We start from the raw sequence: 16513 nt of genomic DNA on the forward strand, positions 1-16513 counted from the left end.
AGGGACTATAAAAGATTTCATTAAGCTGGAATTAGTAGCAACAGAGATATTATTATTAATAGGCCCAAGGTGAATGAAGAAAGGGAATGAGTACTGGCATCCTGAAAGAAAATGGCATAGAGTCAGCTTTCTGTAAGAAGCAGTGACTGCTGATAAAAGGTAAGATCCAGTCCAAGGTGAAGAGGAATAAATTTCCTGACCTCACTCTCTTCCTTGTCTCTGATCTCTTGCTGGAAGTCCCCATTGTCCAAATCCAGTGGTAAGCAGAGAGCATTTGCTTCTGTCTGTTTACATGGTTGGTGCAAGTCAATCTCTTGGTGCAAGAGAGTAGGATGGAGAAGAGTAGAGAAATTTGCAGGAGAAAAGTTAACATAACCAGTGCTCTGGTCCAGAGCATACTCTGATGCTTTTAGTTACAGTGAACTGTAAATATTTCAATAAAAGGCAAAGATTGATCAGAGAATTTTTCTGTCCCTTTATTCTTTTTCAAATGCAGGTATTATCTGTCTTCAGCATCCTCTTTGAATTTAATTGTCCAAGCATTCAGTAGCTCCAGAGATACTGCTTTCTTTGTGATTTGGTACTTTACAGTTAGCAGTAGAAGTGGGGTGTCCTCACCTTTAAGCTAAGCTTCTGAAGGCATGACATACTTGTCCCCCTTTTATTGCCTTCTTTCAGGGTAAGTCTTGATGACATCGAAGCATAATTTTTTTATTTCACGCAAAATACTGAAAGAATATTTTTTAAATTCTCTAATAGAGATATGAAAAGCAAATGAAGGACTTTTAGCAGGAAATGTATAGGCATTACCTAGTTTCCTTTTTACTTACTATAGGCATCCTGTGTTTGGGGGAAAAAACATACAGATTAGGTATAACTTGCTTTACAACTATAGAGTGATTGTGTAGTTTATTGTCCGATTCTGTAAAAGTTAAAGAGAATGCTATTAATTTTTATGCCAGGAAAACAATTGTAAATTGGGACCAGCCCAGGCAAACCAGACATTTTGTCATCGTTAACTATGAATTATTGTCACTGTCTGCTAATTCCATCTGTTTCTCATGAAAGGAAAAAAAATGGTTGCCAGGATCCATGTTAAAGATCTTCTTGAGCATCTTGCATAACATACTTTCCCTTGAAAACTACATAATCTCATTAAATTAGTGGATTTTTCTCAGTCTACTGTAAACAAATAATCTGGGAGTTTAGGGAAAAAATATTACGAATGAGTCCTGAGGAAAAAAAAATTTTAACAATGAATTTTCATCTAAATAATGAAAATACAAAGTCTTAAGGCTTCTATGAAGCAAGTAGATATGTATCTTTACTCCTGTAACCAGGTGACCATGGATTTGTCCAAACCCTAGTATTTTTTGATCCTCACATTTTAAAGCTTCTGGGAGTTGTATTTCTGCCAAATGGCAGAAATAAAATTTGCTTCAGAGATTTTTTTTTTTCTTTTTTTCTGGACTAGTTACTCAGTGAGACTATGCATATGTGAAGGTAAAGATTTTCCTCTAAGAAAGTGTTTCAAGATGATATGAATCCAGGAATCTAAATTGTTCTACATAATATTGCAAAATATTGTCATTGTAGTCATTTTGTATTGGGATTTTGACTGCCCAATGCCAAGTTCCTGCTTATTCTCAAAAAAAAAAAAAAGTGTTTTTGTATATGTGCGTGTTTGCACGTATGTTCTTTATGTATTTTGAAGTTGAGATCCCAAGACTGTAGGAAAGACATACAAATATGATTTTCTTTGTATCATAGCTGAAGAAGAGATCATATAAACAAATTGACCTAGGTTTGGAGCAGTATAGTCTGGTCTAGACTCAAGGCCAAATAACTCGAACTTAGGAAGATGTACCATTCTTGGATTATGGTATGCAGTATCTCTGCATCTCATGATACCAGGGAGGGGGCACTATTTATGTTCTATTATAGTATGGTATATTATTGTCTAGTTAGGGTCATAGCATGTGGCAGAGACTGGCTGCTAGCTGTTCACCAAATTTAGGTGTCTTCTTCCTGTGCACAGATAAATATATAAATATCTGTCTCTTTTGAAGTTGAGGATGGCTGTGTACTGAGATGTCTCCAATGTAGCAGAAGCTGCAGTGGCTGAACCTCTGTTCTTCCAGGCCGTCCCTGAAACAGTCCTTGGAGGATCCTCCTCGCCCTTTCTCCTCCTGCCAGCTTAATACAGATGAACATAATGATCATAAAAATTGAAAAGGTGGAACTGCAGGACAGAAAGAGCCTAGACTCCTAAACCATGTCTTAGAGGAGAAGGCCTCAACTGGTTAGGAACATTCGTTTAACTGCTGCTGCTTTTCTTTGTCTTCCAAATCTTGCACAAATACCTCTCTCTGGCAGATGCTAAACCTGAAACTCGCTGGCAAGAAAGAATGGAAAATATACTTTTCAGGCTTCTAGTCTCCGTGATATATGGAAGACACTAGAAACACTGGGATTTTCCAAGGTGTTAACAGGAAATAATTGCCATAGGTAATTTTTTTCCTTAAGTTACAGGCTCCATAGAAAAACATTTAAGAAGTGAGTGATTTATTTAGTAACCAAGGAAATTCTTCCTATTTATTGAATTAGAATACAATACCATCACCATCTCCACTGCTATCACCCTAATCCTAGCAAATATCAATCACCTCTAACTCGGACTACTAAAATAGCCTCCTTTTTCTTCTGTAATCATATTTGTACTTTCATAGTCATTTCCCTTGACAACAATAGACAGTGATTTTATATTCAAACGTGTCATTCCTTTGCTTAGAACCCTCAATGACTTCCTTTAAATCAAATTTAAAATTAGATTCGTAGTCCATACCTGGTCTTCAAGGCACTAATGATATGTCTCTCCCTGCCCTTATCTGTCTTTATTTCCAATTGCTTTTTCTCTTTCTCACTTATCTGCATTTGCATTGACCTCCTCAATGGTTTCACAAAATACAAAAGGCATACTCCCAGTTCTGGGAATATGATGTTCCCTTTGCTAGAACTATGATTTCCCTAGATACATAGTGCGTTTTATCACTTTATTTGATTGATAAAATATTACCTTATCACTGAAGTCTTTCCTAACCAAAATATTTGAAAAATTACTCCTTCCATCATTGTCCTCTTATTTTCATTTTTTTTCTTATCATTTTTATTATCTCTGGGACCTACTTTCTGTCAATACTTTTAACATTACTTGAGATATATACATTTTTACATGTATGGTATACAAATGTATAGTGTGGACCTTAACCCATCCAAAAAGAGGTCTCACCCCTCTTGGGGAGGTTGCCTCTAAGCCCCTGAAACATGTCGCTTTATAAGAGTGACTTTGTCTGGGGCCATGGATCAGCCAAATAGTAACAGTGTGATTTAAGGTAGAAGCTTTGTGTCATTCCTTATCAACTTGACTTCTTTAGGATCTGGAAATCAGTCATGTGAGCAGTGAACCATGCTTACCCCTACTCCTGCTATGATGGAGTCCCAGCAAAGAATTTGAACACCAAGATTCAAATGAGCTTTCCTTCTTGGCAATAATCCTTGTATGTTGTCTTACATTGATGTCTGGGAAAGTAATGCTGTCCTTGACTCCATGGAGAGCAGACAACAGAAGGTCCACATTCAGACGTTTTTTTGGATTCTGTTGTATATTCTTCTTCTCTTAGCTGATTTTAGTCTACATCGTGTAAAGTACTATAACTGTGAGAATACAGATTTCTTGTGAGTTCTGTGGATCCTTCTAGGAAATTATGGAAACTGATAGTGGTTTTGGGGATATCCAAAACTTGCACCTGGTATCAGGAGGGAGGGAAGTCTCATGTGGACTGTGTTCTCTAAATTTGCAGTTGGCTCAAACTCATTTCATGTGTGTGTGGGGGGGGGGGGGGTGTGCATTTTGTTTTTGTTCATAGTTATAATCTTAAGTACCTAGTACAATTTCTAGCATATAGTAGGTATTCATTAAATATTATAGTGAATAAATTAATGAAAGTAGCTGAATAGAGTAAGTAAGAAACTAAGACAAAATCTAATGAAATTCAATACTAAAGAACCATGTTGAGAAAAGCTTCCAAATAATGTATATCCAAATGGTTTTTATTATATTCAAAATAATGCTTTGGTCTTCAGAATGGTTGCCTCTGTCAGTCACAACTCTTTGAGATTATACATGTGTTTATATTAACTGGGATTCTTAGATATGTCTTTTCAGTTTGTAGAAGTCACCACCAGATGGTGATATTTTTATTAGATAATAAGTAATTTCAGTCTTCAGATTCATCAATTTATGGAGAAAAGAAATCAGCTATATGCAATATAGTACTTACTACTAATAAAATATAACAGGGTAAGCTATTTAAAAAGTACAAGATATTTACAAGGGTATTTCTTACAGAAACACATTTTTACATTTTTACTTTAAAGAGTAAGTAGACTTTATACTGATGTAGCTTACCTACCCTTACTCTTTCTAAACAAGGATTGGGAGGAGCCATTCATGCATATTCATAGCCCCTATAGATTTTTCTTTAGCTTCAACTACAATTGTCTTGGACAACAACAACGGCAATGTGGGGCCCCATCACAGGACCCTGACCTGAGCTGAAGGCAGATGTTCAAGTGACTGAGCCACCCCTAATACACCAGAACTTTAAAGTATATCCAGTGTATAGTTAATTCAATAGCCAAGGCAATTAAATGGGAATATCCTAGTTTGGGGTTTTTTGTTTTTCCAGTTCTCCCAGCATAGGCCCAAGTCCAATGAAAAGAAAATAGTACACAGGAGGGAAGGAGTATTACTGTCTTCCAGTCCAGTTCTTGTGCTCTTTAAATCTTGACTTCCATCATCTTCTCCTCTATATTAAAGAGCTGTGCCAGTTATAAAGGATTTATTTCTATTTAAATCTTTATTATTTTCTTCAGTTTTATTATGATTCTGTTTCTGATTTCCTTGCTGCCAAAAATCATACTGTAAAGGAACAAAATCATCTTTCTCTTTCATAAAATTATACATCTAAATGTAATATATCAAAACTTATCTTTTACAAAGCATTATTAGAATATTCAATTTCTGTTTTTATAACAGGCATTCAGTGCCGTTCATTTATAATATTTGATTGATCTGGTCATTTGTCATTGTGTTAAAATAGCCCTCCATTAAGGGGCGCCTGGGTGCCTCAGTCGGTTAAGCAGCTGGCTCTTGATTTCAGCTCAGGTCATGATCTTAGGGTCTAGGACTGAGCCCAGTTCACCGCAGAGTTGGGCTCTGGGCTCAGTGGGGAGTCTCCTTCAGGATTCTCTCTCTCTCCCTCTCCCCCTCTCCCACGCTCTCTCTAAAATTAATAAATCTTTTAAAGATTTATTAATTATCAATTATTTATTTATAATTTATTAATTATCAATTAATTATCAATTTTAGGGATATAGAAAGGCATTTTAAATAAAATATGTTTGTAATAACATACTTGAATTTGAATTTATACATTAGACATTATTTGAGGCTTGCTTTACAAACTCTACTGATGGCATTACCTTTGCTTCCCAAGTTTAGAAGAGGAGATATTGAGAGAGTAAAAGAGACATAAAGTCCACTGAAATAATTACTTTGAAAATGAGTTCTTGATGGCAAAAAAAAATAATCTTCTGAAGTTGAAACAATCTGAAAGCCCATATAAAGTAATTTAGAATTCTGATTCAGTATAATAAAATATAAACCCAAATTAATCATTTAAAAATATAATTCACTCAGTCTGTAAATAGTAAATAAGATATGTGAGTGAGGTGTGGCGGTGCACAAAGTCAACTCAATAACTTTGGAAAATAAACATTTAAGTAATACATTTAATGTATGTTTAAAGAAAGATCAGAATAAAGCATTTTGAAGTAAAATCACTTCATAATTTTTGAAATATACATTACTAATAATCTGATAAGGTGATTCTTGCATTTTTCCAATGTAACACATTTTAAAATTAGTGCCGAAATGTATACCTTACACTCATGTAATAAAATATATTGAATTTGCTTGAGATATACATGCCTTTGAAGAAAAAAACTGAAAAGCACCTAAAATTAGAATATTTGTATGAAAATTTTCTATACTTCAAGAATGGCTAAAAAAGTGCCAAATCTGCAGCTTTAGAAATACACTTTTATTTTTTTTAACTTAGTGCATTTCCTCGGCTTTACCCAGAACTTTGTTAATCTAATTGAGCATACCTAACAAAACTTAATCTGGCAGAGCTTTCCCCCAATATCCATTCAAATAAAACAATTCTAGAAATGATAATGTGCACATTTATAAACTTTTCCAATAATGTTTGAGTTATGGACTACTAATTCCACTTGTAACATACAACATTTTGTTTCAAGGGAATCTTGACATAATGGAAAGATGAAAGGAAAATACTTACATTTAAGAGAGAAAGGAAGAAAAACATTTAGTAAGCAGTTTGTACTTTATGAAGGAAACTACTATTTACAGACTATGGGCATGCATGTTTCAAAGTTGGAAGCTAGCTAGTTTGCCATTTTACATGAAAATATATTTCTTAAACATGGGTATAAAGCTAAAGCAGTAACTGTAATAAGCTTGATTTGCTAGGCACATGTAGACAATTCTCTTTAAATACAACACAGAGTTTTGCTACATTTTTTCCATTCCCCAAATATCTTCTTACCCCTTGCAATAAAGGCCAGCCTTACGTGTTGAAACATGAACATGTGAACAATATATTCACTGAATTTATGCAATTTTCTGTTTACTCTGAGGATGGAAACAGGCAAAAACATTAGTAAATGAGGCTGATATTTAATCTAGAAAACAGCTTTAGGAATCAGATAAGAAACAAAATTTTAATTACCACAGTGTGTGATCTATAGGTAATACATCAAAAGCACTTAAGTGTTTATACTAGTTCCAGCGCTTGCCCTAAAAACAGTTAATTACTAAATCTGTAATGCTTATATAAACCAACAAGTAATAAAGGAAATCAAATAGCCTCGGAACAAAAGTGTTAGGTTAGCAGTTTGAACTTGCAGACCCATTCTTGCCTTTATTAGACCAAATGATCACTAGTTACCCTTGCTTTCTTCCTCTCTTTTTCTGTAAGCTTTATTTAACAACTGGATTTCCTCCTGGTAGCCATCCTTCTCCTGATGCTGCCTTTTGCTGTTCTGCCTATGTGCTTCAACAGTGTCCGGAATGGAGATGTTGATATCAGCATCGGGATTACTCGTGGGTAAAAAGAGAGAGTATGAGGCTGTTTCCCCTAAATCACAAGAAACAAATCTGTTTTCTTTCCGTGAGTAGCGTAGGGATGGAGATCTGACCTGTGTAGAGGACTGGCTGATGTTGCTAATGATTGACACAGTGTCCAAGGCTTCCTCATTATCACAAATTTCAAGAACTTCCAAGTGTATTTTCACACTGGTGTCCGCAAATGTGGAGGGAGAATCTTCTGAGTTTGGTTCATGGCCAACACTTTTGGAACGATAGACTTCTATTTTCTTAGAGGCTGGGGTTATTTTTTGTCCTTCTGCACTTACCTCATAGGTAGAAAGAGAGAGGGTTTTCCCCGTAGGTGCTTGAAGAGACACAGTCCCCTGGAATGCACACAAGGGAATGGCAAGGGCACCACCAGAACGCTGGGGACAAAAACAAAATTGTTACTACTGAAAACTAGTTTCTGAAATTAGGACATTTAGAAATTTATTTTATTCATCAATATGATAGAGTTTTTTCTATTTCAGACCCATTTCCCTAGAAACCTTTATCAGTGATTTTTAAATTCTACCATCAAAACACTATAGCTCAGTTTCTCCTAGGTCAAATATAATATCTAAATGAGGAGAGTCAGGAACCTTTCTTTGAAGATAAAGGACGTATTCCTGTAGCTTAAGGCAAAATTTGTGTATTGTTGGGGGCAGCAGTCAGTGCTTCCAAAGGCAGAATATGGACACAAATTTGAATGCATATATATAATCTGAAATTGCTTTTATAGTTTTGTTACATTAAAAAGTTGGCATAGGTTGAAAGAAATGCAGACTGTGTTATCAAAATGCGCTTTTTTTCCTGTTTAGTATGTCACAGAGAATGATAATTGTGAAACTGTGATTCAAATTAAGTATAAAGTATTTTTCAGCTGTTAGGTTTGAGCATTCAGAAGAGGAACCAAATGTCCCCAGAACAGTGCTACACTGTGCTCACTTTTCCATGGAGAAATCACAGTCATTAAAGTAAATCTAATAATAGAGAACTCTCCCACATCTCTGCAAAAACTTTCTTAAAGGTTAGAAACTTTTATATTTTATTTAAAACTTTGTATGTTAAGATTTTTTAAAATCTGTACTTGCTACTGATAAGCGTTTAAGAAATGAAAGAAAACAGACTCTTACAATAGCCTGCGTTTTATATTATTGATTCATATCTTCATACTTCCAGTTGACTTGTTTTCTTTTTTGATTACATTTGAGTCTCAGAAGGTACCAAATTTCTTGAGCAGTGCTCTCAAAGCTAGATCCCCAGACTAAGATCATCAGCATTACCTGGTAACTTGTAAGAAATGCAGATTCTTTTGAACCCTATCCAGACCTACTTTGGGGGTGGGGTCTAGCAGTCTATTTTAAACAAGTAATTCTGTTGTATTGTAAGGTTTGCAATCCCTAATTAAAGAAATGTTGTAGTCCAGAAAAAGAAGGGGAAGGAAGATTAACACTTTTCATACATGTGCTGATAATCTAAAAAGCTAATTTACCAAATGGATTGCCTTAAATGTGTCTTTATAGAGGAATTGGCAAGAGGGTTCATGGTATTTTGCCAATTTTGGATGATCAACCTTTCTGTTTGCCTGTAACTATGCCAGCTTTAGCACTGAAATTCTTGCATCTCAGGAAACTTCCCAGTTCCAGAAAAAGCAGGATAGCTGGTCATCCTATTTGCCTTGAGCATTTTGTATCTGGACCTAAGTGTGGCTTTAGGAAGTCCAGGACTACAATTTGGATTCTCTTCTACTAAGAGAAAATTTTAAGGGAGGATTTATCATGAAATTCATTTGGGTGCCTTCATGCCTAATTCTTTGAGTTTAGGGACAGTGAAAAATATAGTCTAGAGTGTACAAGACATGTTACTAGTCTTTTCTAGTTATTCTTTATGGAAAAGTCTTGAATCCTCTTTATCCATAAAGGGTCCTAAGAACCTAAGTTTAGGGCCTTGTACCCTAAAGGGCTAAAAACTTTGAAAACTTACACTGTAAATTTCAGTTTACCCTTCTGCTGAGGCAAAGAACTTCACCAACTTCATAGGTGTGACTGAAGCAGAAAAGACAGGAGCAATACTTAGGTTCATTACTGTACCAAAGCATTGTTTGAGTGGTAACAGCTTTTCGGCAAAGGGGAAATGGCCTTCATTTAATTTTTATCTATGCATTCATTAAACATTTGCTGAGTATTACAGTAGTCCTTCCTATCAAAAGTTTCACTTTTCACAATTTCAGTTACCCATAGTCAACTGCGATCTGAAAGCTGGCGATCCTCCTTCTGCCCTATGATCAGAAGGTCAGTAGTAGCCTAACACTGTCATAGTGCTTATGTCATTCACCTCACTTCATCTCATCATGTAAGTATTTTATCATCTCACATCATCACAAGAAGGGAATGAATATAGTATAATAAGATGTTTTTTAAAGATTTTTATTTTTTATTTACTTGATGGACAGAGATCACAAGTAGGCAGAGAGGCAGGAAGAGAGAGGGGGAAGCAGGCTCCCTGCTGAGCAGAGAGCCAGATGCGGGGCTCAATCCCAGGACCCTGGGATCATGACCTGAGCCGAAGGCAACGGCTTTAACCCACTGAGCCACCCAGGTGCCCCAATAAGATGTTTTGAGAGAGACAGAACACATTTACAAACCTTATATACTATTATAGTTGTTCCATTTCATTATTAGTTATTTCTGTTCATCTCTTACTGTGCCTAATTTTTGAATTAAACTTTATCATAGGTAAGTCTGTATAGAAAAAAACACATAGTATGTATTGGGTTTGGTACTAACAGTGGTTTCAGAAATCCAGTGGGAGTCTTGGAATGTATTCCCCATGAATAAGGAGTAAGTATTGTTTGTGCAAGATTCTGAACTTGCATTGGGTATACAGATAAATATACTATTTCTTCATTCAAAGACCCCACAGATATAGTTGGGTGACCAAAGCATGTACGAAAGAAAAAAAAAAATTTAGTTCCAACTATTTTAGTAGAGATAGGAACCAAGCTCTATGGAGTCCAGGAAGGAGATTTCATACAGGTTGGCATTTGAAATTGATCTTAAGAAAAGATTTGCAGTTTTAAAAACTTTGCTTTGTGAATGATAAGTCATGAGTGGAAGAGCCAAATTAAAAACTTTCCATCTTGAGAGAAAATTTTATCAAAGGCAGAAATTTCAGTTTTTTAAAATAAAAATGGACTGAGATATTATTTAGTCAGAAAATTTGTCATTTAATAATGTGAATTATAAAAATAACCTCCTTCATTCTGAGAGCTAGTAATATGAAAGCTGGACTTCCTTAAATCATACTTTACTGCAGGAAGAAAAAACAACCCCAACTCAGTGCTTAAAAAATTATTTTCTCTTTGACATGGTATGCTGTGTAAACAAAGTCCTATGGAATATACTAGTTTAAAAAAGAAAATTGGATGAGAAAACTGAGTTATCAGACAGTGTGCTCAGCAGTACTGGCATGTCGATTTTAAAAGAACCTTCACTAGAGCATCAACAGTATGATCATATCTTTATCTGTACCAACTTGCATCACTGATGAAGAGTTAATATAAAAGCAAATGTGATAAAGAATTTTTTTGCGGGACGCCTGGGTGGCTCAGTTGGTTAAGCGGCTGCCTTCGGCTCAGGTCATGATCCCAGCGTCCTGGGATCGAGTCCCACATCAGGCTCCTTGCTCAGCAGGGAGCCTGCTTCTCCCTCTGCCTCTGCCTGCCACTCTGTCTGCCTGTGCTCGCTCGCTCTCTCTCCCTCTCTCTCTCTCTGACAAATAAATAAAAAATATTAAAAAAAAAAAAAAAGAATTTTTTTGCATCTGATTTTATACATCCACATAATGCAGATTTCAACAGCTCTCATGCTAACTTAAATGAACAAAAAAGCTTTACTGAGCTATCAAATGACATCTCATTAAAACTGGCATTTGAGAATTGCATAGCACCAGAGTTTAGCTAAGTATGAAGTCTGTTATTCTGAAATAGTACACAAAATCTTGAGTTATCAAAATTAAACTGTGAGGGACACGTGTGCGGCTTAGTCGGTTAAATGTCAGATTCAGTTTTGGCTCAGGTCATGATCTCATGGGTTGTGAGATCAAGCTCCAGAGCCCCATGTGGGGCTCCATGCTCAGCAGGGTGTGTGCTTAAAGAGTCCCTCTCTCTGCTCCTCCCCCACTTGCATGCACCTGGGTCTGGGCTCTCTCTCAAATAAATAAACCTTTTTAAAAAAATTACACTGCATAACATTCTTATTCAAAGGGATAGTCTCCATTTGACAGTAACAGAAGTAAAAACACAGAGACAGATTATAAAGAAGCAGATCTGATGCTGGCAAGGATGTGGGGAAAGAAAGAAAGAAAAGAAAGAAAGAAAACCTACACTGTTGGTGGGAATGCAAGCTGGTGCAATCACTCTGGAAAACAGCATGGAGGTTCCTCAAAAAGTTGAAAATAGAGCTACCCTATGACCCAGCAATTGCACTACTGGGTATTTACCCTAAAGATACAAACATAGTGGTCTGAAGGGCCACGTGCACCCGAATGTTTATAGCAGTAATGTCCACAATAGCCAAACTATGGAAAGAACCTAGATGTCCATCAACAGATTAATGGATAAAGAAGAGATGGTGTATATATACAATGGAATACTATGCAGCCAACAGAAGAAATGAAATCCTGCCATTTGTGATGACGTGGATGGAACTAGAGGGTATTATGCTTAGCGAAATAAGTCAATCGGAGAAAGACAACTATCATATGATCTCCCTGCTATGCGGAAGTGGAGATGCAATGTGAGGGGTTTGTGGGGGGTAGGAAAAGAATAAATGAAACAAGATGGGATTGGGAGGGAGACAAACCATAAGAGACTCTTAATATCACAAAACAGACTGAGGGTTGCCAGGGGGAGGGGAGTCGGGAGAGGGTGGTGGGGTTATGGATATTGGGGAGGGTATGTGCTATGGTGAGTGCTGTGAAGTGTGTAAACCTGGTGATTCACAGATCTGTACCCCTGGGCTAATAATACATTATATGTTTATAAAAAATTTAAAAAATTTATTAAAAAAAAAAGCAGGTCTGAGCATACATCTTTGCACTATTAATCCAAAATTGACATGTTAATTTCAGCAAAATGGTACTGTCACTTTAAGCCAATTTAGCAATTTTAATGTTACTGGTTATGAAAATATTTAATGTATAAATTTGTTTTGGTTTTAGATTTGTGTAAGAACTATAAATGTAAGGAGTTTTACAAAATATTGTTTGTATATTTTAAAGCAAAAACATAAGAATTTGATTTGATAGTAAAATTCATAGATTTTTTTTTTTTTTTCGGAGAGATCTATTGTTTAAGTTAAAGAAACATTCCTCCAGATGAGGGAAAATGAGAGCTTGAATGAAGGGATAAATAAAGGGATAAAGATTCAGGGAGATACCTAACAATTTGTGTAAAATCAACAGAATTTCTACCTCTTTTAGGAAGGATATGGAGAGCAGACTGAAATGGAGAGAGATGGGAAGCAGGAGAACAGACTAACTGAACCTCTAGTATTAGGACTGGGTTAGCTGGTAGGTCTATAGCAATGGAATGAAGAGGTTGTCATATCTTGGGTTCACAGAATACACAAATACCAAGCTCATAAACAATTGCATTTCCATGTGACTCATACTACAATATATCCAGGGTGGAGAATTATAAGAATATGGAATAAGTGTACTTACCCTAGGTGGAGTGAGGGAGAGGAAGACCTGGGCAGGGCTCAATTTTTATAGATGAAAAGAAATACTTGATATCAGTGCAGTTATTTAGCATTATTCTAGAGGTCCTAGCTAGATAACAATCAAGAAATACTGAGCAGGAAAAATAAAATTATCGTAACTTTTGGGGCACCTGGGTGGCTCAGTGGGTTAGGCCTCTGCCTTCAGCTCGGGTCGTGATCTTAGGGTCCTGGGATGGAGCCCCACATTGGGAATCTCTGCTCAGCAGGGAGCCTGCTTCCCTGCCCCTCTCTCTGCCTGCCTCTCTGCCTATTTGTGATCTCTCTCTGTCAAATAAAAAAAAATTATCATAATTTTCATGTGAAAATATTGTATACTTTGAAATACTAGAGAAGGGACTCTAAAAAAGAACTAATTTGGGAGTTTTGTAATGTTGCTAAATTTTAGGTAAATGTTAAAACATCAATAGCCATTACCAATTTAAAAATATATTTTAAAAAGATCCCATTCAAAATAGTAACAAAATTATAGAAATGTGTGAGAAGATATGAAAAAAACCACTATAATTAGAGAAATCCGGAATAAATAGGAGACAAACAATATTTCCACATGGAAAAATTCTATTGTAAATATGGGAATTTATTTTATTATATTGATTTAATGCAATTTTAATAAAAAAACTTAATAGAATACCAATGAAATTTTACTTTAGAACATGAAAAGTTCCTCCTAAGATTTATCTACAGATTTTTAACCAAGAGTAAATGTATAACCAAGAAATTTTGGAAGTAGATTAATAAGGTAGATTTACAAACATAATATGAAGCTACAGTAATTAATACAGGTTGTTAATCGCAAGACATAATAAGTGAAGCAGTCAAGAAACAAAATATAGTCTATCACAAAGATGGAATTTCAAAATAAGAAAGGAATCAAATGGCTTTCCATTACAAAACTAAATTAGATTCCTTTTCATGTTATAAGCAAAAATAATTTCTTGAGTCTTAATAATGCTTTTAAAATGCTGTGTGAAGGAGACCTTTACAAATCTGGAATGAAAAGCAGAAGTAACAAAATAGGGACAGATTTGATTGCAGAAAAACTGAAAATATCTATGTAAAAATGTATGCTGAAAGCAAAGATAAAAAACAAATGGCACCCCAGGAGAAAATATTTGCAGCATACATAGGACAAAGTTTAATAGTTACATAGAGAATTTCTCCAAATCAGTGAGATAAACATCCCAGGAGAAAAAAAGAAGTGGGCAAAGCAATTAAAGGAAGAACTACAAGTGGAGAATGAACATACAAAAACATACTTGATTTCACCAATAATAAAAAAAAAAATATAAGTAGAAACAATGGGTCATTTTTAGCATCTCAGATTACCCTCCATACACACAAAAAAAGTGAGAGAGAGAAATGAATAAAATGATAGATGCCATCTTTAGAGTATATTTTGATTGTATTTGATTATAAAATAAAACTACATATACTTACCAGCAATCCTATTTCTGTGAGTCAGTTCCACCACCAAATATCAACACACATATTATTTGTTTATTTCAGCACTGTTGTAAGTCCCCAAATAGAAATAACCTAAATGTACTGGAAAACTTTCTTGAAAGAATGAAGTAAAGCTATAAATTTTGCCTGGGTAAAATAATTTCAATACATTTTGAGTGATAATAGCAAATTGCAAAACAATATGTAAAGTATGATCCAATTTTCTTGTAGAAAAACATCTACCAGAAAATGACTCGGCAAATTATACATGTGTAGGAATAAAAGATATATAGACACACAGCACACGTACGTATTCTAGGCACAGAAAAGATTTGAAAGGCTACATTCCAAATAATTATTTCCACTGAAAGTAGATGGGGGGAGGACTTCATCTTTAAGGGTTTATATATCTAAATTGTTCGATGATGTTGATGATTTTGCTTATGGAAGTTTATTAGGTAATAGAGAAGGCAGAGAGTGCAAAATATTACTAGAAAGGCATCTAGGGTGTGGGGTAGGGTACTGAGTTTGTGTTGCCTATGATGATTGCTCAAAGTTCAGTTTGGTAGTCAGTTTGGAGTTTGTACTGCATTTGGGGTTTGTGCTATTTTTAGGTTAGAAGTGAGGAGACAAGATGTGTGCAAGGTACTGTCTCAAAATTTTGCCCTGATAGTTCGGTTGTTTAGAATGAGAGTCCCAATTGGGATACAGTTTGTTTTCTGTTTGAATTTTTTAAAGAGTAGCAAACAGCACTTTTGACAAGAAAAATAAATATTTTAAATTTTCAGAAAGGAAAAGGATCATCTTGTCCTAAGCAGACAAAATAAAGTGACCAGGATCAGTAATGAGTCACTAATTTTGCTGCAAAAACTATTATAAACATTTGGGTCTAGCAATCTGTCAATGTAAACATTAACTTCCAATAAAGAATCCCACTTCAGAAAAAAAATACTACGTAATTTGAGTTACAAACCACAATATAGTCCACAGATTTGAAAGCTGTTCAAAAAGTTGAAGAATCATTTCAAAATGAGACTAAAAGTAAAAGGCACTAAATCTTAAATGAAATTTAATATTAATTGTGAGGAGATAAAACAAAAAAACCCCTGTTATTATTGATTTAATTTGTCTTCATCTTTGTACTGGGTTGACTAGCATGTCCCTCCAAAACTTATGTCTACTTGTATCTTGTGAATATGATGTTATTTGGAAATAGGGTCTTTTCACACATAAACTAAAATGAGGTCATAGTGGATATGGGTGGGCCCAAATCCAGTAACCAGTGTCCCTTTTTAAAAAAAATTTTTATTTATTTATTTGACAGAGAGAAATATCACGAGTAGGCAGAGGTGGGGGGGGGGCAGGCTTTCTGATGAGCAGAGAGCCCGATGTGGGGCTCGATCCCAGGACCCTGAGATCATGACCTGGGCAAAGGCTTAACCCACTGAGCCACCCAGGTGCTCCAACCAGTGTCCTTTTAAGAAAAGAGAAATTCGGACACAAACTCACATAGTGGGGAGATAGCCATGTGAAGAAGAAGACAGCACTTAGAGTTATTCTATTGTAAACCAAGAAAGGATGGCCCCACTGACACCTTGACTTTGAACTTCTGGCCTCCAGAAATATGAGACAATAGATTTCTGTTGTTTAAACTATTTTAAGTTTGCAGTAATTTGTTACAGCATCCCTAGGAAATTAATACAGAGTTTTGTGCAAACACATAATGAAACATTTGCAAAGTTCTGCAACTGCCAGTTTTCTTCTGGAGGCCAGAACTACATGGCATTTTTGTCTAGTCCACATAGAATGTAATCTCCTCCAGGGAAAGGAACACTTCCTTGTGGGTCTTTATTTTCTCTACCATCTATACCAGAGCCTGACACATGGTGGGCCCTCAAAAAATACTTGTTGAATGAATAAATATGTGCACAAATGAATGCAACATCGACCTTGTAGATTTTTTTAGATTCTGTATTTTAACTTCCTAAAGCAGAAAAAATAAGATCATCTT

At 35.5% G+C, this 16513-nt stretch overlaps 1 protein-coding gene across 1 annotated transcript in view; it reads right to left on the reverse strand.

Moving 5' to 3' along the window:
* Window positions 1-7086: 7086 nt before the first annotated feature.
* Window positions 7087-16513, reverse strand: part of GPR149 (G protein-coupled receptor 149) — a gene marked incomplete at both ends in the record, with an annotated part of 62681 nt that continues 53254 nt past the window's right edge. The window contains one exon of the mRNA XM_080803828.1: window positions 7087-7659. Within this exon, the coding sequence (XP_080659954.1) occupies window positions 7087-7659 (573 nt within the window). The remainder of the gene's footprint in view (window positions 7660-16513) is intronic.

Source organism: Martes martes, assembly GCF_963455335.1.
Source record: "Martes martes genome assembly, chromosome: 1".
In the NCBI taxonomy this organism is placed as follows: Eukaryota; Metazoa; Chordata; class Mammalia; order Carnivora; family Mustelidae; genus Martes; species Martes martes.